Below are 24,030 nucleotides of genomic sequence, written 5' to 3'. Positions count from 1 at the left end.
TTTTGAAGATGCGCAGACACGATGTCCGCCGAAGTCTGCGATCGATGAGATCTTATGGGTATCTATCTATGGGAAATGTCTGACTGTGATTTCGCTGTTTAGCAGATCACCGCCAGAGGCCGCCTCGACTCAGGCCACCACGACGACTCCTGTCGAGCCCGGCATTTATCCTCATCAACAGTCGCCTGGCACATGCAGCGTCTTTAACGCTCAATCATGTCCTCTCTCCTCGGGCCTGTTCCGATCCACTTGACTGGCTTACCCACCTCTCGCTCGATGTACTCAACGTACTCTTTCGCGTTCTGAGGCAGATCATCCCACTTCCGGGCGCCCGTAGTTCTCGCCTGCCATCCAGGAAATGTCTTGTAGACCATCTCAGCGCTCTCCAGCCCATCCAAGTCAGCTGGGAAATCGGTGATCTCCGCGCCATTGATCCGATAGGCTGTAGCAACACGCACCTCTTCGAAGTCATCAAGGATATCGAGCTTCGTGAGGTTGATATGAGAGTAGTTGTTAATCAGCGTTGAATACTTGACCAGGACCAGGTCTAGCCATCCACATCGCCGCTTCCGGCCCGTAGTGACGCCGAATTCGCGACCTATGCGTTGCATCCGCTCGCCATAGTCTGCATCTTCTGCTTTGATAGCAGCGTCGAGCTCGGTGGGGAATGGACCGGAACCTACACGTGTGGTGTAGGCCTTGACCACGCCGACAATCTTACTATCCTTTGCGTAGAGTGCTTGGCCGGATAGACCAGCGAGACCAGTGAATACGCCACCGAGGCCAGTGTTGGAAGAGGTGACGTATGGGTAGGTACCGTGGTCGATGTCGAGCAAGAGAGCATTGGCGCCTTCAATCAACACTTCCTGGCCCTTCAACGAGGCTCCTTTGTCGCCGACAGCTGAAGACAACAGAGGTGCTTGCTCGATCACGTATTGCTGAAGCTCGGCACGCTTCTCGCGAAGCTTCTCAATTTCCTTGTCCACAGAGTAGCCTGACAGAGCCTCTTCGCCATATGTCGACTTGTAGCCTTCGTAGAGCTCGCGTAGACGAGTCTCCCATCGAGGTGATTGTGACTCGTTGACCAACATCCAGAATGGCACACCCTTTCTAGCAACCTTGTCTGAGTAGCACGGACCGATGCCTTTGCGTGTTGTGCCAATCATGTCTTTTGGCCGATCTCCCGACTTGTGTCGATCCTCCGAGATGCCGTCCACAACGGCGTGGAGGTCGAAGCAGACATGTGCGCGGTCTGAGATGTAGATGCGCTTTCGGACATCTTTCAAGCCCTTGTCCTCTAGGGCCTTTAGTTCGCGGAAGAAGGATGGGACGTGTACGACGCAGCCGGTGCCGATGAGGTTGTACTCACAATCCTTGTTGATCAGTCCGGATGGAAGAATGTGGAAGTCATATGTGGTGCCGTCGACGACAATAGTATGTCCAGCATTATTGCCGCCGGCCGCGCGTGCAACGAGACTCGCTTTGGACGCGAGGATATCAACAAGCTTGCCTTTACCCTCGTCGCCCCATTGAGCGCCTAGGACAAGTGTGACAGGCATGATCTTGTGCTACTGGAAAGTGTAGTGTGGTGTAGAATTATGAACGAATGTCCGAAGACATTGTTAGGAGTCAAAAGGAAGCAGAGTACTCCCTACGACAATTATGATCTTGAATTTGCGCGTCAAGTTTGCGCTGCAATTCCGATCGCCGGCGAAAAAAATGTTTGAGCTCAGCTCACCTGCAGCACCTGTGCAAGGCCGTGAAGTGGGGGCGGGGCACGCCAAGCATTTGTCACTGAGCGAACGTCACCCGGGTTGAGGTACAATACAGTGCCCAGATGGGCTTCAGGCAGTTTTGAGAACCGTCGTTGCGATACGATCGTCCTTGCTTTGTCCCGCAGACCCGCGGCAGTGTGATGCAACGCTTGTCAGTAAAGATACGGAGTCATGTAAGGACCATAATGCAACGACCTGTGCGATGATTTGCGAAATTCTTGGTGTGAGGTAGTTAAGAAGAGCAACCATGTGACAAAGCTTTTTAGTTGGTCATTCTGATGACCATGTATTATGGCTCACACGAGTACGGGTGCTTGGACTTGTAGGGGTATCACAGTTATTGAGTGACGAAAGAGCACAATGCCTGACGTCTATAGCTTCGGCTGCGTGTCCTTCGCGAGTAAAGTCTCTGCAACTTTGCGTCGTTGGATCTTCCCGGTCGCTGTCTTCGGTATCTCTTTGAGGATCCAGACCTGATGTAGATTGTCAGTAATCAGAGTGCGTCGTATGGTCCGTATCATTCAGTGACTCAGTATGATAGGGGAGACTCACTCGCTTCGGCACCTTATGCCCTGCTACCTTCTTCGTAGCAAATTGAACAACATCTGCGCTCGAAACGGCTTCATTCCCAGCCTTCGGCACGACCGCGATACCCACCTCCTCTCCGAACAGCTCGCTCGGCATGCCAAAGCTCACAGCCTCCGCAACTTGCGGCATGCTGGCAATGACATGGTCCAACTCAATTGGACTGATCTTCTCACCACCTCGGTTGATCAACTCCTTGATTCGTCCCGTCAGCACCACATAGCCATCCTCGTCTTTGTACCCCTGATCTCCGGTCCTAAAGAAACCTTCTGCCGTAAAGGCCTCCGCATTCGCCTTTTCATTGTTGATGTAGCCTTTCGTGACGTTCTCGCCTCTGACAGAGACCTCTCCATGCTTGCCTTGTGCGACTTCCTTCCCTTGGGCGTCGAGAATGCGCACCTCGACGCCCTGACCCATACCGACGGTACCAGCTTTCCGCTTGCCGCGATGCGGGAGTGGGTTGGAGCACATCTGGTGGGCAGCCTCTGTCATGGCATAGGCCTCGAGGACTGGGGCGCGGACCATGGCTTCGAGCTCAAGCATGACTTTTGGTGGGAGTGGTGACGAACAGGAGCGCACGAAGCGGAGCTCAGGTAAGGTCGGTGGAGGGTCATTGCGCAGCAGGATGGTGTGGATTGTGGGAACAGCGGTGTACCAGTTGGCCTTGTGGGTGGTGAAGTCCCGCCAAAAGTTCTTGGCAGAGAAACGGGGCGGGATGATGACGGAAGAGCGGGACATGAGTGGTGCGAGGAAGCCAGCGAGAAGGCCGTGAACGTGGAAGAGAGGCATAACGAGGTATGTCCGGTCGGAAGGGGTGAGCTCGTAGGTGTGTTGTACGTTGAGCATGGTGCGGGTCAGATTCTGATGTGAAAGGGGGACGGCTTTGGGACGACCAGTGGTGCCGCTGGTGTGCAGAACGAGAGCAACATCGTTGGGCTCCGGGTGAAGCATCGCCTGAGCGGGCCGTTCGGCCCTGCTCTGCTTCACGTCGAGGATGACTGTTGAGCCATCTAGCCAACACTCTGCCACGCCTGCTCCGAACTTCTTGGCTGCTCTCACGGCCGGAGCGTCCTGGGAAAAGACTCCCTTCGGCACAAGGATGAGCTTTGATGTAAGATCTGAGATGTAGAACTCGAATTCATCCTGCTTATACTGTGGATTCAGAGGGAGGGCGATAGCCCGCTGATTCGTAGTGGCTAGGAAGGAGATGACAAACTCATAGCTGTTCAGCAATGCTATTGAGACGGCATCGCCATGACCTATGCCTAGGTCGGCGAGTTGTTGCTGAAATTTCCGGATGTCGAGGCCTAGTTGGGTGTGAGAAACCGTCAAAGCCTGTGGCTCACGGGGCACAATGATGGCGGTTTCCTCTGACTGGTGTTTGAGAGCACCGGCGAGCGTTGAAGCCATAGCTAGACATATAGGGAAGTGGAAGATGGCGTAATGAAACTTGACAGCAGATAAAAAGAAATTATACTTTTGGTATCAGTGGACATTCGATAGCTGACCTCTTACCGGAGATGTCGTAACCTGCAATGCACTGCACATTGGTCGAGGCTCACTCCCTTGACCCGGCCACAGTATGCTAGAACTGTGCTTCCTCATACCAAGGTCCTGTCGGTACCTTTGCGTTCAGTCATAAAGTTCTAGGGTAAAGAAGACCGGCAGAACGTTCATGTTTGAAGTGCTTCGTGTCAAGTGAGGTCGTGAGCTGAATCCCGATTGGTCGAACTCGACCTCGAATCTGCGGCACCACATGCACCTTCTTTCATTCCTCCATCTTTACTCCTCGCGACATCCCAATCCTCCTCCGACATTCTACGAAACGCTCCAGCATGGCGAATGATGCCAGTGCTCCCGCAAAGAGTGGCTTGTCCTTATATGCCAATCTGCTTGGCTCTAAGAGCTCGACACCCGGCTCATCCATCACAAGCGCACCGGTGAGCTACAAGCAACAGCCAGAGAGTGCTGAAGACAATGAAGCTGCAAAGAAGCAGCAATCCCTTGCTGGTAATGACAATTCTTAGCGTAAGGACCTTTCTTCTGATTGCAGATGTGCTCACGATTTGTCATGCTTTGCTCCTTGAATAGCCGCATTACGATTCCAGCCTGTGAAGAGACCCCAGCAACCATCGTCTGCAGCGGCGGCTGCTGCAAAAGCGAAGGCCAAGGCTATCGCCAATAAGTTGTCCTCAGCACCCCAGATCTCTCTAGCAGATAGCAAGCCGGCTGAACAAGCACCGGAACCGACAGATGTGCAGGCGCCAAGAACCACAATCGACGACTGGGCCAATACCGCAGAAGATGACGATTGGTTTCAAGGCGAGAAGCGGCAACGCGGCGGCCGAAAGAAGAGGAAGAAAAACAAAGAAGCCGTGGTTGTCGAGCGCAATTGGGATGACATCTACGATCCAAGTCGACCGAATCACTATGAAGAATACAAGGGCAGCGAGGAGAAAGTTTTGGAGGTAAGAGAGTGGAAAGACCTACTATACCGTCACCGAATGCGGCGGCGGCAGTCAAGCGAGGACTACAGTGACCGCGAGGAGCGGCCTGTAAATCGTGAGTCAACTGCATGGAAGTCAGCGGCGAGACTATTAACATTGAGCAGGTCAATTCGCTCCGCCCAAAGCGTTCGCACCGCCCTCGAATATCAACGACGACACTGCACACCAACACCGAGACAGTCCGCCACCACCACCACCTGCCGACCTACCTGATGATCCAACGGGAGACCTCGGTCTGCACGACGTGTGCGCATGAGTCAGCAACCGCCTCCGCCACCTCCTCCGCCGCCCGTAGAGTCAGCTCGAATAGGAGAAATTGCTCGCGCTCCGGTACGATACACCCTGCCCGAAGCATCTGCGGACCTTCCGAAGGCTGGACCAGAACCAGAGACACAGCCAGATGCGGAAATTACGGAGACTGAACAAGGTCGCACAAATCGTCCCGGCCAAGCAGGTTTCGCTGAGCGCCTGATGTCCAAGTATGGCTGGAGTAAAGGTCAGGGTCTAGGAGCAAACGGTCAGGGCATCATCAACCCACTGTATGCCAAGGCAGATAAGCGTAAGAAGAAGTCTGACGCGGAAGGTGGTGGTTTCAGAACTCCTGCCGGGACTGGCAAGATTCTTGGTGGCCAACGCGCCAAAGGCGCCGAAGGGGAAGAACACGGCGTATTTGGCGCCATGTCTGAGGTCATCAGACTCGAGCATATGCTCGATGGAATGGACATTGACCAGGAGCTTGGCAGAGAAGAAGGCGGTATCATGCAAGAAATTGGTGAGGAGTGCGGAGAGAAGTATGGTACTGTCGAGCGGGTCTATATTCATCGACGTTCAGCAGAGGAGGGAGGCGCGATGGTGTTTGTGCGCTTTGTCAGCCAGCTGAGTGCGTTGAGAGCTGTCAATGCTCTTGAGGGACGAGTCTTTGGAGGCAATGCCATCAGTGCTCGCTTCTGGGACCGAGAGCGCTTCGAGAAGGACGAGTTCGAATAGTCGACAGACCCAATAGGCGCTGGATGGTCTAAGAAGAGCTCCGGATTGACCGAGTTTCACGTGTCAGGAATGCGCGACATCGGGTCGCAGTGCATCACACCTGTCACTTTGCAGCCCCGGCCAGCATCAAAGGAAGAAGTCGGCCTGCTCCTGCTCGCTTGTTCCCAGGTTCCGGGGAAAGAAGGAGCGTTCAAGGGGTAAGCCACGTGCTCGTTCCCCAGACCTCATACTACTCCTAAACTATTAGCCGACTTCTGATGTCTGCAATGCATCTGTCCACAATGCGGTCCGGGCTGCAGAGTGCGAGAGGACGCCGGGATTGCACGTGCTGTCGTAGATTCGTTCTCCGTGGGTATAGATCAATCGAGACAAGGAGGTGACTGGGCCGAAGCTGAACCTCTCGGAACATTTCTTGGCAGAGCAGAAGAGGTGTATGTGAACGACTGCCGAGATCGTGACAATAACTTAGAAAATACCTCCTAGATGAATTCTATGATGGCTGCTATGGATAAGAGCTTCTTAGGCACTTCAAACGTGATTGCTGTCGTCCTTCGATCTGATTCTGTACAACGTACGTGAATAGGAGTTCCTGGAGGCCTGTGACATTTGGAGGCACAGGCCACCACAGGAGCTGGCTCATGCCACCGTACCGTATAGGCCTGCAACCCAAGAGTCGTCCGACACCCTCTGAGCGCACTTACAGCGGAGTCCTCACCGCGCACTTGAAGGGTAAAATGGTCATCTTGCTCAGATCCCATGCGCCAGCCTGGACATAGACGTCCTCTTCAACGATCTTCCTGACCTCTTCCTCGCTGTTGGCCTTGATGAGCATCACACTTCCTTTGCTACGATCATGTTAGCGGCTTTGCGCAAGTTCGGGTCTTCGAGCCCTCAGGATATCCGAAGACAACTTACTAATCTGGCGAGCACCTTCTTCAGGCTGGCTGCCCAGAAAAGCACCTCCAAACACAACCTGGCCGGACTGGACGCGTGGTGTCAAGTTCTTGAGGTGAGTGGGTCGGGCATCAATGCGTTTCTGTAGTCCTCCGTCGACGTGGTCGGGGACAGTGACGAGGTATTCGTACTTGTAGCTTGACATCCTGGATGTTGTGGTCGAGAAGCAGCGATGGCGTGGGTAGCTTGAAAGCGATGGTGACAGTGTCCTCCCTGATCCCGTGAAAGCAGTGTGGCTTTGGTGACTATATAGCGAAATGGTCCGGTGCTGGTGGTGGTGCTGGTATGTCTTCAGAAGTCTGACGTGGGGCACTCCTCGGCCGAGGGATGCAGACATTGGGGTATTGATTGGGTAGTGTGGGACTGGCTGACTCGACTATACGACGAGGTAAGAACAAAGCCCGAAGGTCTTGCGAGAAACAGCTCTCTGGCTGTCTGACAGGTGTAGAGAACCACTAATCACGAATCATAGACCACTCGTCCCGCTAGCAACCTTGGTCAGACGAGTTTGTACAAGCCTACGCATGGACCCGATATGCGCTACACGATCAATGAAGGGCGGAGGGGCGTGAGAAGATGCACGGGAAGCCGCGGTGACCTCCAAAGCATGTGTGGGGAAGGGAAGGCGCCCGCGGCTTTTGGGCTAGACTAGGTTCTTGTCATCCGGCGTTGTTTCGGCCCTCACCATGTCATCCGGTCTCGCACGAAGACCTATAGCATATGTTGATAACATCTGTGCAAGGCATATCTGAGGTTTGATTACAGAGCCCGGTATTCAACAGTACCAACTTCGGCCCTGCTCGTCGACAGCATGTCCGAGTGGTGACATTCGCCTCACACCCGTCTCATCAATGTCTACTAGAGCAGATACCTAAAGCGCAAGTTCTGCTTATCAGTCAGGTCCATGAGCTCCCAGTCCTCCGGCATTTCCACCTCGCCCGCACGATCACGCTTCTTGTTCTCCCTAACATATAAGAAGTCCAGCGTCACAACCAGCACGATCGCACATGATAGGAAAGCGACAATCGTAATTTTGGCTGGAATGTATGCCGGAGCATCTTTCGCCTGAAATGTTTTAGGTCCAATGATATTCCCGACGCAGAAAGACATGAGCACGATAGCGCTCATCGTGGTTTTTTTCGAATAGCCTGCGTAATTGGCCGTGATCCAGGAGTAAAGCAAAGGCAGAGAGGCCCCAACGGTATTCGTAATATAGTTCCCTGCCAACAACCCAGCCTTGTTGTCAGCCGGGAGCCATGCCATCAAGGCACCTCCGGTCAAGGTCGGTATGATCAGGAAGATGATTGCATATGATCGGGCGTTGAAACGGCCTGCCCAAAGCGTTCCGAAGAGGACTGAACAGAACGCGATTGCCGCGCCTGGGATACCTAGAAGCAGGGTCTCGTATTCATCAAATCCGAAACTTTTGATGATGATCGACTGGAAGGAGGACACAGCTCCGTTCGGCACATTGGTAGATATAACAATCAGTGATATCAACCACGTACGCACGTCCAGGAGTGTCTCCCGAACTTGCTTCGGCTTATACTTCTTATTTTCGATACCGGTGCCATTACTGCGAACGCGGTTGATGATGAAGATCTTCTCGGTATCGGTAAGACGCTTCGCTTGCATGGGATTGTCTGGCAGGAAGAGCACCACGCAAATCCCAACGACGATAGTGACTAGGCCATATAGGAGGAACAGAATCTGCCAGCTTTTGAAGGCAGCATTCGGATGAGAGTTGGCGTAGTGCAGGAAACCAAAGCTGAGAAGTGAGCTTATGGCTGGGCCGATCGATGTTCCCTGGTACCAGATACCTGATCGAACGACCTGCTCAGAGCGAGTGTACCTAAGTCATCATCAACATTCGGCCCAGGAATTCCGAAGCGTTGTTTTGGACATACCACATGCCCGTGATCAGGATCAAGGAGGGCGCGACAGATGATTCCATGACGCCCAATAACACCCTGAGTGCCACCACGGACGCATAGTTGCTGACAGCAGAATTACATGCCACGGTGATACCCCATAGAATCACATTGACTCCCAGCCACTTTGCGACAGGGAAGCGCTGAATAAAGTACGTCTGCAGCGGCTCACATACCAAAAAGGATACGTAGAAGACCATGGCCAAATTTGAGAAGCCGTTCGGTGGCATGTTCGTATCTTCAATCAGACCCATGACCGATGCGAAGTTGACTGCGATAGAATCAGCGTTGGCTTCTGGATAGACTGCTGCAAGGTAAAACTGGCTTACTCAATGTCTTGTCACTGTATCGGCGAAAATAGCGAAGTCAGTACTCTCCCTATGTACGAATGGCCACACCAAACTGCTTGCAGGAACTCGACTGTTTTCGGCTCCCGTCTTACCTGTACTGTAGAAAATAGCAACCAAACATCAAAGGCATGAGCATCCAGTCGACCTAGCAAAGTGACGATCAGTGAGTGTGTACTCAACACTAGCGAGCACGTGATACGTGATGAGGTGACGAGTCCAAAATCCAACTGACCTTGCGCACAAGCTTCTTCTCGTTAATATCTTCGAAGCTCAAAGTCTGGCCGTGGCTTTCCAAGAAATTGAGCGCGGCGTCCACATCGCGGGAGTCTAGCACACGCTTCTCTGAGCCATCGCCAATCGACACCGTACGACTGATCTCGTTGCCATTCGAGAGGCTTGCCTCGATGTCCTTCCCAAGCTTTTCTGCCATGATGCGCTCCCTGGACTTATGCAACGTGATGTGGTGTTATGCTGCGGGACAGTCGGAATTGTAGACACGACCAACAACTCCAACACGATGGACCTGGAGCTTATACAAGTCATATGCAATGTCGTTGAGGTCGCTCGGTCAGTTATCTACATTTTGCTACGCGAATAGGAGAGATAACGATCTCCATGACCCGCGCAGTGACAACAGTAACTCAACCAATCCTCGACAGAGTATTTTACCGCCGGCTTCGATGCCGCATGGTGAACTTAGCCAGTTGCTGGCAAATGGTGAGATGGCAGTGGGCGATAGCCATCTACTGACCTTCCTGTTGCGGAGAGATCGATAGTCCGGTGGAGATCGACAATACAGAGATAGCCCAGTAGCATGGTAATCCTCCTGGAGTCTGCAGACGTTCTGCTGAGTTTATTCCGTATGCTTGGGGTGTGCTGGCGTGGGCAGGGCTTCGCAGATGTCCGCAGAGTCGATGACGGCACAAGTGCTTTCGCGTCGCTATCTTGCAGGCCGCTTCTTGATGATCGACGAGATACGAGCTGTGCAGATCATGTTGGGGAAAACGTGGTTGTGAGGTCGGACAAATCCCGATGGTACCGATATAATGCGTGATGCATCGTGCTAAGCTGTCCAGGATGGCTCACTTCGCATAGACAAGACCATCGTGAACTAACGATCGCTGCAGATCAGACAAATGATAGTTGAAGCCATTGGACGTTGCAAAGAGGTTCCACATGGTGAAGGAGTGGCGGAATATTGTTATTATATGTCCGAAGACATTGAAGACGCCGGATGACGCAACATCTCGGTAACTAAAGTAGGCAGCTCGTGCCATCACAAACTCGAGCGTACCTAGTATGTTCGAAATCTCAAGCGATCGGTCCAGGCAGCATTCGCCAGCCTCGTCTATACTTGCGACACTATGTGCAGTCTATACATCGGACGGCAGGTCAATCCATCTCCGCTCCTTCCAGCTCTGCTGTCCTGCTTCCGTCACGAGCACACCTCTAGCTCCAGCAAGAAAATCATAGCGCCACGGAGCTATCGACTCACCGACGACGTACCGTAAGTACTCCTCCCACTGGGCTTTGAATCCATTGTCGAATATCGTATCGTCAGAATCATCAGCCCTTCCTGCACCCAGCCCTGCCAGTAATCGATTTCAGACTTCACATCAGGATTCCAGACCACTCTTGGCGTATCCTCTGCACTCTGCTTCCACACCTCTCGCAGTCCGGCCACAGCGCTGCCTTTCGTACCATCGATCTGCAGTGTCAGCAAATCATCTCTACGTACTCTCACAGCCCAGCTGCTATTGAAGTGCGCGATCGCACCATTGTCTAGCTCGAATGAGGCATATGCGCTGTCGTCAGCTGTGACATTGTATTGTTTTCCAGCTTCGTCCGTCCGCTGCTTAACATGCACCGCACCTATGCAATTCAAGGAAGCGATCCGACCAAAGAGCCCTTCAATTAGGTATTGCCAATGGCAAAGCATGTCAGAAATGATTCCTCCGCCTTCTTCTGCTCGGTAGTTCCAGCTTGGTCTCTGTGGTGCTTGTTTGCTCGGGTCAACAGTATCGGGACTTAGCCCGGAAAAGACCCAATACCCAAATTCACCTCGGACGGACAGGATGTCACCAAAGAATCCGCTGTCGATCAGCCGACGTAACTTGAGCAAGCCAGGTAAGTAGAGCTTATCTTGGACCACGCCGGCCTTGATACCCTGTGATACAGCAAGCCGATGCAACTCAAGCGCTTCCTGCGAAGTTGAGGCAAGCGGCTTTTCGCAGTAGACGTTGGCGCCAACTTCCATGGCAGCTGTGACTGCCTCAAAACGATGTGCTGTCGTCTGCGCATCAAAATAGATAGTATGCTTGCTTTCAGCGACCATACTTCGAAGGACATTGGGGAGATCAGCAATAGTCGCATAGTCGTCCACATTATGAGCCCGGGCGAGCATCTCTATCTTCTCAAGAGAGCGTCCGACCAGTATCGGCTTGGGCATGATGGTGCGGCCGCTGGGCAACTTGACACCGCCTTGCTCTCGGATCGCAAGGATAGATCTGATCAAGTGTTGGTTCGTACCCATCCGGCCCGTCACGCCGTTCATGACCAGGGGGACTACAATCAGCGACTTCTCGGCCATGCTGCGTCTATTTCTGAGTCGAGACTGTTCGGATGATCTGATAATCTGTAGACCGTCGACAATCGCAGCACCCGCTCGAATGAGTACATACTTAGGTAGAAGAAGGGGCAGTGACACGTCTGCAGATGGGCAGCGACCCACCCTTCGGCTTTCACCCCGCGCTGAGCAGCCGAACCCCACGTGGAAATTGTCAGAGGCATGTTACCTGTAGCATAAAGGCCGTGTAATGTAGACAGCCGCACACGGCTGAGGAGAAAAGAGACGTGCGATGGCGGCGAGCGAACGATCTGGTTAGACACGAAATCCTTGGCTAGACGGACTCTTGCATGTCAACCGGTCTGTGCATAACATGATAAAACCTACTCGACGCGTGCATCCTTTAGATCTTCTCACGTTCGCATCGCCTTTCATACAGGCGACTGAGGACTCGATGCCATGCCTTGCCCTGTCATGACCTAAAAGTCTGTCTTGTGCTCTGTCCGCTGCCTCAGTGGCCTTGTTGCCTGGTCGGACGGCATATGAAGACTTGGTGCCTTGTCTTACCTTTCACGGACCAAAGAATTGCCTTACGCTGTCTTAATTGCCTTAGCGGTCTTGTTTCCTGGTGGAGGGCACAGATTGCTGTTTCTGGATTGCATACCCTGTCCTTCCTCCCTATCACACGTTGTACCGTCTCCAGCCCACCATTATAGTCTGTGCTTTGCATGAGCCTGGTCTCGGCTCTGACTTCCCGAAAGATGTCCCTCGATGCTGCCCGCGAACAAGTCTATCGAACAAAGAGGCACTTGGTTCCTCGACACTCGGTCCATCGACGGAGGTCAGCTGGCACTTGCCACAACGCTCAAACAAAAGAAACGACCCTGGCCCAGACCGTAGCCATAAAGAAAACAATACTGACCCAAAAAAGTGGACAACTTGACCACGAAGACAAAGACCCGAGGATACCTAGGACTACATCTTTCGTGTGAGATACTGGCCTCTTTTTCTCTCTGACCCTCCTTTTCTCCCCGCGGGCGCCCTCGAGCACCGAGGACGACTGAGTCTCGACCTTACCTGATTCGCTAAAGACCAGCTCGCTCTGACATGTACGGGTATGTACGCAGGCTCTGACAGGGCACGCTGCCGCTGTAGCATACTGGATTTCGCCAGAGCAGACTTACGGAGTATCACACTTCCGCCGCGTTGTGGCGCATGGGAGCCCTATTGCTGGAACATGTCATCACATCCGAACCTCAGAGTTTGTGCCTGCAGCAGCGTCGATCGCTCCCTGGAATACCTGACATCGTTAAGACGAGCACAAACCGGCTGTGGCTGTGATTTCATCATAAAACCACAGTAGTTGCGGTCACGACATCCGATGGTGGATTCCGTGCCGGTGTGTAAACTGCTGGTAAAGTGCTTGGTCGCAGTCGAAAAATCGCAACCGTTCAAACTTGCAAGAATCCCTGCGGTTTTGCAGGGGTCTCTCGCGTCGAGAGTGGAGCCCGACCGTTGGGGGGTCGATTCAGCTGTGGCTATCACGCCCCGGAATATCATACCGGCTCAGTCGTGATTGCTTCGAATTCGACATGCATTACAGAGCCAGTCGCGACGGGGCGGTCGTGCTTGCTCTTTTGACAACGATCATATGATCGGATGCATAATGGATGATATACACTAGCCACAGAGGCCACAGCAATCCGAAGCGAGGCGGGGCGCCACTTGTGTTCAAACTTTGGGATGGCGCGAGCTGACGAGCCACAGGCTTCTCACTCGTTGCGGGTTAGCTCCGCCATCCAAAACCCTGGCACGACGTCCACCCTCGATCCTTGCTTTGGTCATCCCTGTCGCAGTCCAAGAACACAGACATATGACGTGAGAGCGGGCTTCTTTTCACAATGGAGAGATGCAATCGTCCGAAACAATGTAGCAGGTATCGATGGCACAATTGAGAGCACGACTGCACAAAGAATGCCGAGATGACTTGCTCAGGCGCTGGATCGCCTGGAAAGCCATGTGAAGCAACGACCACAAAGCGACACGAGGCCCGAACGGAAACGAAAAGCCTTCATGTTCGGCATGGTGCCAGGATTGCCCTAGCCCTTCTCCGCACGTCAGAGCATGGACAATTCGATCTTCTACTGTATGTTCGATATCGAAGTTGTCCATACCTGGTGCCTCTTAACCTCAACCGTCCAGCCGCGTTTCAATTGGACCTTAGCTCTATCCGCATGTGCCACTCCTGCCTTGAGGAGAGCACGCATTGATCTCACGATTGACGTTAGCAGACAGCAGGAAAACAGGTTCCAGCCTCATGTGTGGCTGCAAGCTGTCTCAATTGAGGAGCTCCCCCTGTACGCGAAGCTTTCAAAATGGTGGTCGTCGTGCATGACGTAGAGTGTAGGGTACAATACTTCACCACACGTGTCCTGCCTTGCGCGTCCAGAAGTCCTTCTCTACACAAATTTCCCAAAGTAACTCATAACTGCTAATTGTTATACTTACGATCTGCTTGGAACGAGCGTTCCTATGTACCAATAGTAAACGAATGCCAAAAAGTACAAAAAGTACTACAAGTTCGAACGGACAGCCATCTTACGGTAGGCATTTATAACAATCTCACTTAGCAACATTGGCTAACTCAGTATAGCATACTACGTGAGTACCCGTATACTGGAACAGCGACGTGAAGCTGCGTATCGGCGCTGGCATACATGAAGCCCACAGCTTGTGTCTCTTGGTACTGACCAAATATGCTCGCAGAGTTTCCCGCCCACGCCAAATCGCACATCACAGGCTTCCAGTCCGGAAACGGTCCGTTCGTACCACTCTAAACCAAGCACTACGCGCAAGATGGCTCCAACCCAAGCTGCTGGTCGTGGTTCAGAACCCGAGACACCGACAAAGACTGGAAAATCTGCCGAATCCTCATCAACTAAAAAGCTCAGCAGCGCTTCTGGCCGAAAGCTCCCAAGCTGGGTGCTAAGACACCCAAGAAGGAGGACACTCCTTCAACGAAGCCGGTCGAGGACAAGGCCGATGACGCCAAGGAACAGATCAGTCTCAAGGACAATGACGCCAGCGAGAAAGTTCAGCAGGCTGGCGATACCAGCGTTGCCGACACAAGCGAGCTTTCCGAGGCTGATCCCCAGCCTATCGCGGACTCCGATGATGAGGAGACCGTGCCAGGCTCGAAGGAGGCTGCAAAGGACGAAGGTATGAACTGAGCCCCATTGACGTCATTCACGATATCGAACTGCTCACCTTTCTTACTTAGGTACCGATGACGACGATGGCCTCACTCCCGGCGATACCGAAGATGCCGCCGAAGAGGCAGGCGACGAGGCCTCGAACAAGGGCAGCAGTGCTCTTGGCGGTCTAAAGAGTGCTGCAGGTGGCCTTGGCAAGGGCGTTTCTGGCCTCGTTGGCAAGGGCAAAGACGCTGCAGGCGGCGCTGCGGACAAGGCCAGCAAAGGCGATGTGACCGGCGCTGCGACAGGCGCGAAGGACGACATCCAAGAAGGAGCCGAAGATGCAGCGGAAGATGTCCAGGACGGCGCAGAAAAGACTCAAGGTGATGTCACAGAGAGCGCGGCGGACGGCGCTGAGGACCGCGATACCTACGATGTCCCACAGGTCAGTGACCGCCTCTTCGGCGGCAAGGGCTCAGGCGAAGGCGCGACCGACAAAGCATCTGGTGCGCTAGAAGGCGCCAAGGATACCGTTGAAGACACAGCCGAAGGTGCCAAAGAGACTGCAGAGGACGCCGCCGAGGATCCTCAAGCCACGGCAGAAGACGCAGCTCAAGGCGCCAAAGATACTGCAGAGGACGCAGTTGACGGTGCCAAGGACACTGCCGAAGATGCTGCTGATGGCGTCAAGGAAACCGCAGAGGACGCCGCCGAAGGCGCAGATGCGGAGGGCGTCAAGGACACTGCAGAAGACGCCGTTGATGGCGCCAAAGATACTGCCGAAGATGCTGCTGGCCAAGTCGCGGATCTGTCTATGCTCAAGGGTCTCAAGGTCGACAAAGGTGGAGACATCCTCGACTCTGACGGAAGTGAGTTGCCCAAATCGACAAGCCTCATCTTCCAAAATGCTAATGTGCCCACAGATGCCATCGGCAAATTAGCAGAAGGCGATCCCGAAGACCTCGAGGGCTACGAAGTCGGCGATGACGGAGGTGAGTCATCGAATCTGGTTGACTTGGACATGCCGCTAATGCCAAGCAGAAATCCTCGACGAAGACGGAGATGTCATCGGCCGCGTTGACCTCACCGACAAAGCACAAGAGCTCGCTGGCCAAGCTAAAGACACCGCCGAGGACGCCGCCGAGGATGCTCAGGACACCGCAGAAGATGCTGTGGACGAGGCCAAGGAAGGCGTCGAGACATACCTCCCAGATCTTGACGTCCTGAAGGGTCTCGAAGTCCAGGAGAACGGCGAAATCCTCGACAAAGAAGGCAATGTCCTGGGCAAGATCACCGAGGGTGACCCGGCTGATCTTGTCGGCATGACCCTCAATGAGAACGGCGAAGTTCTTGATGAGGATGGAGATGCCATCGGTCGTGCCGAGACTCTGCCTCAAGAAGTCAAGAAAGAGGCCGAAGGCGAGCTCCCTGGTCTTGACGCCCTCGAAGGCCTCAAGGTCGGAGAAGGTGGTGAGATTAAGGATGCTGATGGCAACCTTCTGGGCAAGATCACGGAAGGGGACCCTGCGGACCTTCAGGGCCTCGAAGTCACCAAAGACGGAGAGGTTCTCGACGAGGATGGCGATGTCATCGGCCGTGCTGAGATCGTGCCCGAAGCAGCAGATGCTCTTGGTGAAGCTGGCGAAGGTGTCCAGCCCGAAGCCCTCAAGGAAGCCCTGGCTAAGGTCGAGGACATCGAAGAACAGCTCAAGCCCAACCTCATGATCGTCGAAGGTCGCAAGCTCAACAAGAAGGGCAACATCTTGGACGATGAAGGCGAGGTTCTTGCCAAGCTCGTCGAAGGTGATGCCAAAGAGTGCGCAGGCAAGGTGCCTAATGAGAACGGCGAGATCCTGGATGATGATGGAAACGTCATCGGCAAAGTCGAGGTCGTTGAGGGCGAGGCCGCTGACGAGGCCATGAAGGAGCTCAACCCCGAGCTCGTCGGCCAGCTTGAGGAGGCGCAGCAAGCTGTTGAGGAAGCAGAGAAGGAGGCTGAGGGCGCTGCCGACGAAGCCAAGGATGCCGCCGAAGAAGCCAAGGAGGCAGCAGACGAAGCTAAGCCAGATTTCTCGCAACTTGAGGGCCTCAAGGTCAACAAGAAGGGCGAAGTCGTCAACGAAGATGGCGACCCAATTGCCAAGCTCTCCGAGGGGTACGACCTTGAGCAAGTTCGAGGAAAGAAGATCAATGAAAATGGCGAGATCCTCGATGCTGAGGGCAACGTCATTGGCAAGGTCGAATTCCTGCAGTCCGCCATTGACGACGGTGTTGTCAAGATGGAGGAAGTTGCCGACGAGGCATCCAAGCAGGATACCACGATTCTTGAGGGCCTCAAGGTCAACAAGAAGGGTTTCGTCCTCGATGAGGAAGGTGAGCAAATCGCTAAACTCGTTGAAGGAGAGCTCGAGGATTGTGCTGGCAAGAAATTGAATGACAAGGGCGAAGTCCTCGACAAGGAGGGCAATGTCATCGGCAAAGTTGAGTTGATCCCACAAGAAGGTGAAGAAGAGGGCGAGCCAGAGGAGGAAGATGATGATCGCCCGCCAGTCTCGATCCTCGAAGGCCTCAAGGTGAACAAGACCGGCAAGATTGTCGACTCTGAGTAAGTGACCCAGCCCTCAGCTTGGTTCTTTTTGTGTACTAATACCACGTTCAGCGGCAATATCGTCGGAGAACTCGTTGAAGGTGACGCCAAGAAGCTCTGGAAGTCTGGCAGTACTTGCGATGCGGAAGGCAAGTTCTGGGACAACAAAGGCAATGTCATCGGTCGCGCCGAGACCGTTGCTCGGGAGGACAAGGAAGACGAGGCTCAGTTCGCTGGCCTCGAGGGACTTGTCGTCGTCGCAGATGGCTGGGTCGAGGATGAGAACGGCAACAGAGTTGGCAAGGTCGTTGAGGGTGATCCAAAGAAACTCGTCGGCCGTTCCGTTGATGAAGATGGTATGTTTCAACTGCAACGATTGCGCCTTGTCGCCCAAGCTAACTCTTGTTCACAGGCGACATACTCGACAAGCGCGGCAACGCCGTGGGCCATGCCGAGCGGTACGAAGAGCCCGACGCCGAGCCCGAGGAGGAGGCTGCCCCCATTGATCTCTCTGAGATGAAGGGCCTCAAGCTGAACAAGCATGGCAATGTCATCGGCCCTGATGGTGTACCCATTGGTCGCCTGGTCGAAGGCAATGCCAAAGAGCTTGCTGGCCGCCGCGTCGATGGCGAAGGCAAGATTTGGGACGATACTGGTAAGGTCGTCGGTCGCGTGGAGCTGATTCCTCCTCAGGACCGCGAAGCGAAGCCCGAAGGCATCTTCGGTGGCCTTGAAGGCCTTCACGTGGTGAAAGACGGCTGGGTCGAGGACGGAGAAGGCAACAGAGTCGGCAAAGTTGTCGACGGCGACCCGAAGAAGCTCGTCGGTCAGAAGGTCGACGAAGGTATGTTGCCTCTCGTGTACTCGCAGAGCAGTGGATCTAACAAGCTGCAGACGGCGACATCATCGACAAGAACGGCGATGTCAAGGGTCACGCCGAACCTTGGGAGGAAGAGGAAGAAGCCCCTGAGGACCTGTCTTCACTTGAGGGTAAGACAGTCAATAAGCAAGGCAAAGTTGTCGACGAGCACGGAACAATCTTCGGTGAAGTCATCGAGGGTGACGTCAAACGTCTTGTGGGCTGCAAAGTTGACGGAAAGGGCCAGATCTGGTCCAATGATGGAAAAGTCATTGGCAAGGCTGGTGTCATTGCTGGCGGCGAGAAGAGTGCCGATGGCCCGTTCTCCGGATTCGAGGTTACATCTGTGCAGAAAGATGGCACTGTTGTGAACGGCTCTGGTGATATCATCGGTCGCATCACTGAGGGTGAAGTTACTAAGCTCGTTGGCCGCAAGGTCGACGATGATGGAGGTACGCATATTCGCCATGGCTGTGTTTTGTGGTCAAGTACTAACCAATCAATGCAGACATCAGCGACAAGAATGGCAACGTGATTGGCCACGCCGAGCGTTGGGAGCCTGAAGAGAAGGAGCGCGAAGTGTCTCCTATGTCGGGTCTCAAGGTCAATAAGGAAGGTGAAGTCCGCGATACGAATGGCGACGTTATCGGACGTCTCACCGAAGGTCAACTCACCTCTTGCGTCGGCAAGACCATCGATGACAATGGACATGTCGTGGACCAGGATGGCAACAAGCTCGGTGAGGTTACCTTGCTCGAGAACATCCCCGAAGAGGAGGAACAAGGCATGACCGAGGAAGAGGAAGAGGAAGAGATTGCCAAGAAGATTGGCAACATCATCAACCAAACCCTCGAGAAGATGGAGCCCATCTGCAAGGATATCACGGACCTGGTCGAAAAGGCCGATCGCACGCCCAAGGAGGAGCTCGACGAAGAGAAGCTCGTCAACGATGTCAAGCCTAAAATTGAGGAAGGTAGTCGCATTCTGGGTGAATGCAACGGCGCCATTCGCGGTCTGGATCCCGATGGACACATCGCAGCACAGGCCAAGGCCAAGGCTGCATCCGGCGAAGCCTCACCGGCACAGCACCGCGTGGCTGAGGGTCTCAAGGAACTCACATCCACAGTGGTCAAGACCATTGACAACGCCAAGAAGCGCATTTCAGACATGCCGCATGCAAAGAAGAAGCTGAATCCCCTTTGGGGTTTGCTCACTGAGCCCCTGTTCCAGATCATCGCTGCCGTTGGTCTACTGCTCAGCGGTGTTTTGGGTCTGGTGGGGAAGCTACTTAATGCCCTTGGCCTGGGTGGCTTGGTCAATGGTATCCTCGGAGGCCTGGGCGTCGACAAGCTGCTTGGTGGCCTTGGCCTCGGATCCATAGGAGAGTCGCTCGGTTTGGGCGGCGGCAAGAAGAAGTAGAGGACATCAACAGGTGGATCACGGATGTGCATCCAGGCATAACGAGTTCATTTGCTGGTCTCGATGAATTGGCGTTGACTATCCGGATGTGTGGAGTGTATGTTGGTTTCCTGTGTATCGGGCATTTGTGCATGACTTGGACATTGAGATAGGCAATTTGTACGATAGCTCTTTCCTAAACAAAACTCGGTTTTCAAACCATCTTTGGTCGCGAACAGCAAGAATCTTGCAAACTGCTTGTTTATGTACGGACTGTCTGTGCCTGATTCGGACATAACCGTGGCCGCCGTTTCCCCGAATGTCGAGGATCTTGCCCTCGTTGTTTAGAATCTTGCAAACTTGCTTGCCCATATACTGTACAGGCTGTATGTGCTGACAGTATGCATGGACGGTAATCCCCGGCCCACCCGCACATAGAGCGGGTTCTTCCTCGGTCAGCCAGATCGAATTTACCGTCTTCAGTGCCTTAAGGCTAGCTATTCAGGAGGAGTGGCTGATTTGTAACCACAAGTGAATACCCTTTAAGTCGAGGATCAGATCTCATCGTAGCGAGTCGAATTCTCGCAGTCGAAAATTTAGCGAGTTCACTCGTTGGATGTGCGGGTGGTATGGTGTACCTACGATCGTTACATTCTATCAACCACCAAACCCACAACGACGAGAACATCGCACTGTCAGAGATTGACATCTCGAGACCGGTTGATGAGCAAGGTGACGAGGCGTCACTTTCAGCCTTCCTTGCAGTAGCCTGCGACTGCCGTGGACGATTGCTCCTTTTGAACGTGCTTCTTACCACTGTAACGGAGCCCTTTCACAAGAAGCAGGTCGCTTCTCCGTTCTTGATTGCACTTGTGAGGCTGTTTATGTGACAGCGAACCTAGGTACGGCTCGTGGATCTATGGCGTCATACTACTACCACCTGCTTACTTCGGACACGGGGATCCGGATTGTCCCTGTAAAATCTGCAAGAACAGCCTTCTAGAACATTTACTGCACAGGTCACCCTTGGTCGTGCACAGCTCATGGTTGGTATGTCATATATACGGCCCTCCGAAGACCGTTAAGGTTCAATCTCACGCATTCATTGGAACCAAACCGAAGTCGAGGAATTCCAGAACTCTCAAAAGGACTTCCTAGAAGGGCGAATGAACTCAGGCTAAAATGTACGCCAGCGATCTTTGTGGCTAATATGGGATCAAAGCGGTGCACAGCGAATCATGCACCGGTCGTCTTCTGAGTGAAGCTGGGGCCGCCACCACTCAGGCTTACTCGCTAACCCGAAAGCGTTCGAAAGAGGTTCGGTCAAGTCGCCCGTGACCAGCGCATATAGAGTATCACGGCCGGCTTCGACGATCACGTCCTCCGTACGAGCTTCTCCCCGCTACACCGTGATTATTGCCGGCAAGCCACACAGCTTCATCTCGATCTCAGGCTAAATGAAAACGAGTCGGTGTTCGATGCGCGACTCAACGCATGCAGTCCCGATGTAACATCAGCTCAGGCACGTGAAGTCGCGGCTTACGCTCAGGTCACTCTGGGGTCTGGACGACAGCTCTCGGCAAGCGGCGTGCTTCAACTGGTATACCGTGGCAAGGCTTATTTACACAAGGCGGAAAGCTTGTCCTGATCATACCCAGCTTATCTAGGTCTGGAGCATGGCGCCCCATACTCCAGACTGCATGCGGCGCGTATTACCACCGGCCAGCACGGCTAAATTGATGGGACGACAGGTCCAATGGTTCTTCACATCCTCCACCACATCAAATCCCATATAATACCCACCGGTCTTCGCTTCGCGAGTATATCCTTCCGTTCCATTTTACAGCGGCTTCGCCAACAAACTTGAGATCAGCAAAAGACCTTCGCAACCATGGTCTCTGGTGGCGCTGACTTCGGTCAGGCTGCATTATCGCAGAAGCGTGCACAATTCGCTGGCCCTTCAGGCATCAAGGGTTTGATTGGATCTTCCCATGTATTCGCTATTGCGGTCTTCGCTTCCTTGGGAGGCTTTGTCTATGGCTGTAAGCACGATCGAGGACGACCTATCGTTGCAAGAGTATGCCACTGACCGCTTCCAGACAACCAAGGCATGTTTGGCCAGATTCTTAGCATGACGTCCTTCTCCAACACTGTCCACCCTGAATCAATTTCAAACACGACCCTCAGAGGCTTTCTCACAGCTATCCTGGAGCTGGGTGCATGGGTCGGCGTGCTGGTCAACGGTATTATGGCCGACGCCTCGGGCGCAGGCTTGCGGTTGTTGTTGGCGCTGTCGTTTTCATCGTTGGTGTCATCGTGCAAGCTTGTGCGAAGAATGTCGACTACATTCTTGGGGGAAGATTCGTGACAGGTCTTGGTGTCGGTACAGTATCGTATGTATGGCCCGGCGAGACATCGATCCCTCGGCACAGCATCTTCCCAATACACGTTTACACTAACAAATACTATAGCATGTTGGTACCGCTATACAATGCTGAGCTTTCGCCTCCAGAGCTGCGAGGCTCATTGGTCTCTCTTCAACAGCTGGCCATTTGTTTCGGCATCATGATCTCGTACTGGATCGGGTATGGAACAAACTTCATCGGAGGCACGGGAGAAGGCCAATCAAACGCAGCATGGCTCGTTCCTGTCTGCATCCAGCTTCTTCCTGCTCTGGTCCTCGGTGTTGGTATAATGTTTCTTCCTGAGTCACCCAGATGGCTTGCTAAAAAAGGGCGCGACGAAGAAAGCCTCCAAGTTATTGCGAATTTGCGCCGGAAATCTCCACAAGATGAAGGTGTTCAGCTCGAGTATCTTGAGATCAAGGCTCAACATATGTTTGAGCGGGAGACATCGATTGCGAAGTTCCCACATCTCCAGGGCGGCGGCCTCATGAACAACATCAAGCTTGGATTCAACGAATACGCAGCTCTTTTGAAAAACAAGTCGCTGTTCAAGCGTGTCACTATCGCTGTTTTCATCATGGTCTTCCAACAATGTAAGCAGCCCCGTCCCTCCATGTCCTCCGCATCAAACTAATCATGTTCAGGGTCCGGCATCAACGCCATCCTTTACTATGCCTCGTTCATCTTCAAGGATCTCGGTCTCACTGGCTCAACGACCTCTCTGCTCGCTGGTGGCGTTGGAGGAGTTCTTCTCTTCCTCGCCACTATTCCAGCTGTACTCTACATTGATCAGTGGGGACGTAAGCCACTTCTCATCACCGGGGCGATTGGCATGGGTGTCTCTCATATCATCGTTGCTGGTCTACAAGGAAAATACCAATCTTCCTGGGACACTCACAAGGCTGCTGGCTGGGTCGCCGTCGTGTTCGTCTGGATCTACGAGGTCAATTTCGGATATTCGTGGGGTCCAGGGGCTTGGGTCTTGATCAGCGAGATCTTCCCACTGGGCGCACGAGCGAAGGGTATTTCCATCGGTGGCTCATCGAACTGGCTCAACAACTTTGCCATCGGCCAGGCAACCCCCGACATGGTCGCGGCTATGACCTACGGCACCTTCATCTTCTTTGGAGCTATCTGCTTCCTTGCTGCTGCCTTCGTCTACTTCGTTGTTCCCGAGACCAAGAACTTGACCTTGGAAGAGATGGATGAGATCTTCGGTGACACAGCTGGCACTGCCGTTGAAGATCGCGACAGACTCAACAAGATCTATGTGGAACTCGGCTTGTTCAGTGCTCATGAGGTTGAAACTAGAGCTTCCGTGAGCGCTGGCGTCAAGAGGCCTTCGTTCCTGGAACACCACGAACAAGGGCCCGATGCTGAGAAGGCAAGTCCTTGAGATGCCGGAACTTGTTCTCTCATGGCTGTTGAGGAGATGGTGAAAGGAGGCCGCGTTGCAGCTTGAACAGCTTTAAGGTGCATGACTTCAACATCTATATCCAAATGCTACCCAATTGCACCTGCAGCCTCTGTTCTGTGCCGCACATATCGGTAGCCTAATACCCGGGTATGTGTAAGATGCTTCTTCCCACTGTAGCTGAACGGTCTTGCACACAGTAAGCCAACTCACAGTTCCTGATCGCCTTTGCGATCGGCCGCCTAGTAGCTGCGCGTTGTGGGCGTTGGCTCATGGTTGTGTGGCGTCAGGCTACAAATTGGGGCTGCCTTGCGGCTACCGAAAATCCCCATAGAAGCGTGTGGCTTAGCCAACAAGGCAGCAGAGAAGCTTTTGCTCAAGCAATCAAATCTACAGGCTTGGGCCGCTTGACAAAGATTGGCTTTGGGAGGATCGAAGGAATCGAGATGTCCGACCGCTTGATCAACGGATTGTTGCGGGACGTGTCAGGCTTGCTCCTCTGCTGATTCCTAGTGGAG

The 24,030-nt window shown here is 53.5% G+C and overlaps 8 protein-coding genes across 8 annotated transcripts; 3 read left to right on the top strand and 5 right to left on the bottom strand.

Moving 5' to 3' along the window:
* Nucleotides 1-203: 203 nt before the first annotated feature.
* AB675_7872 (Adenylosuccinate synthetase) lies at nucleotides 204-1,559 on the bottom strand (the record flags this gene model as incomplete). The annotated part of the gene is made up of 1 exon (XM_018148274.1): nucleotides 204-1,559. One exon carries the CDS (start codon nucleotides 1,557-1,559, stop codon nucleotides 204-206), a length of 1,356 nt encoding a protein of 451 aa, XP_018001014.1.
* Nucleotides 1,560-2,146: 587 nt separating this feature from the next.
* AB675_7871 (putative peroxisomal-coenzyme A synthetase) lies at nucleotides 2,147-3,770 on the bottom strand (the record flags this gene model as incomplete). The annotated part of the gene is made up of 2 exons (XM_018148273.1): nucleotides 2,147-2,248; nucleotides 2,328-3,770. 2 exons carry the CDS (start codon nucleotides 3,768-3,770, stop codon nucleotides 2,147-2,149), a joined length of 1,545 nt encoding a protein of 514 aa, XP_018001069.1.
* A 425-nt stretch (nucleotides 3,771-4,195) lies between these two features.
* On the top strand, nucleotides 4,196-5,854 carry AB675_7870 (DNA-damage-repair/toleration protein chloroplastic; the record flags this gene model as incomplete). Its single annotated transcript, XM_018148272.1, has 4 exons — nucleotides 4,196-4,370; nucleotides 4,452-4,922; nucleotides 4,972-5,100; nucleotides 5,163-5,854. The coding sequence occupies 4 exons, from the start codon at nucleotides 4,196-4,198 to the stop codon at nucleotides 5,852-5,854; spliced, it is 1,467 nt and encodes a 488-aa protein (XP_018001121.1).
* A 697-nt stretch (nucleotides 5,855-6,551) lies between these two features.
* AB675_7869 (uncharacterized protein) lies at nucleotides 6,552-6,953 on the bottom strand (the record flags this gene model as incomplete). Its single annotated transcript, XM_018148270.1, has 2 exons — nucleotides 6,552-6,694; nucleotides 6,770-6,953. 2 exons carry the CDS (start codon nucleotides 6,951-6,953, stop codon nucleotides 6,552-6,554), a joined length of 327 nt encoding a protein of 108 aa, XP_018001040.1.
* A 713-nt stretch (nucleotides 6,954-7,666) lies between these two features.
* Nucleotides 7,667-9,519, bottom strand: AB675_7868 (Thiamine pathway transporter THI73; the record flags this gene model as incomplete). Its single annotated transcript, XM_018148269.1, has 5 exons — nucleotides 7,667-8,660; nucleotides 8,716-9,010; nucleotides 9,069-9,082; nucleotides 9,182-9,234; nucleotides 9,322-9,519. The coding sequence occupies 5 exons, from the start codon at nucleotides 9,517-9,519 to the stop codon at nucleotides 7,667-7,669; spliced, it is 1,554 nt and encodes a 517-aa protein (XP_018000980.1).
* A 1,053-nt stretch (nucleotides 9,520-10,572) lies between these two features.
* AB675_7867 (D-xylose dehydrogenase) lies at nucleotides 10,573-11,679 on the bottom strand (the record flags this gene model as incomplete). Its single annotated transcript, XM_018148268.1, has 1 exon — nucleotides 10,573-11,679. The coding sequence occupies one exon, from the start codon at nucleotides 11,677-11,679 to the stop codon at nucleotides 10,573-10,575; it is 1,107 nt and encodes a 368-aa protein (XP_018000977.1).
* Nucleotides 11,680-14,411: 2,732 nt separating this feature from the next.
* Nucleotides 14,412-19,714, top strand: AB675_7866 (uncharacterized protein; the record flags this gene model as incomplete). Its single annotated transcript, XM_018148267.1, has 9 exons — nucleotides 14,412-14,480; nucleotides 14,610-14,874; nucleotides 14,936-15,718; nucleotides 15,773-15,841; nucleotides 15,891-17,454; nucleotides 17,509-17,792; nucleotides 17,849-18,280; nucleotides 18,331-18,747; nucleotides 18,804-19,714. The coding sequence occupies 9 exons, from the start codon at nucleotides 14,412-14,414 to the stop codon at nucleotides 19,712-19,714; spliced, it is 4,794 nt and encodes a 1,597-aa protein (XP_018001137.1).
* A 1,870-nt stretch (nucleotides 19,715-21,584) lies between these two features.
* AB675_7865 (putative quinate permease) lies at nucleotides 21,585-23,494 on the top strand (the record flags this gene model as incomplete). Its single annotated transcript, XM_018148266.1, has 4 exons — nucleotides 21,585-21,735; nucleotides 21,793-21,997; nucleotides 22,165-22,691; nucleotides 22,743-23,494. 4 exons carry the CDS (start codon nucleotides 21,585-21,587, stop codon nucleotides 23,492-23,494), a joined length of 1,635 nt encoding a protein of 544 aa, XP_018001230.1.
* Nucleotides 23,495-24,030: the final 536 nt, after the last annotated feature.

This window comes from Cyphellophora attinorum (genome assembly GCF_001299255.1).
Source record: "Cyphellophora attinorum strain CBS 131958 chromosome Unknown Contig10, whole genome shotgun sequence".
Lineage (NCBI taxonomy): Eukaryota > Fungi > Ascomycota > Eurotiomycetes > Chaetothyriales > Cyphellophoraceae > Cyphellophora > Cyphellophora attinorum.
The sequence above is the reverse complement of the archived record's forward strand: the minus strand, read 5'-3'. Positions and strand labels throughout refer to the sequence as shown.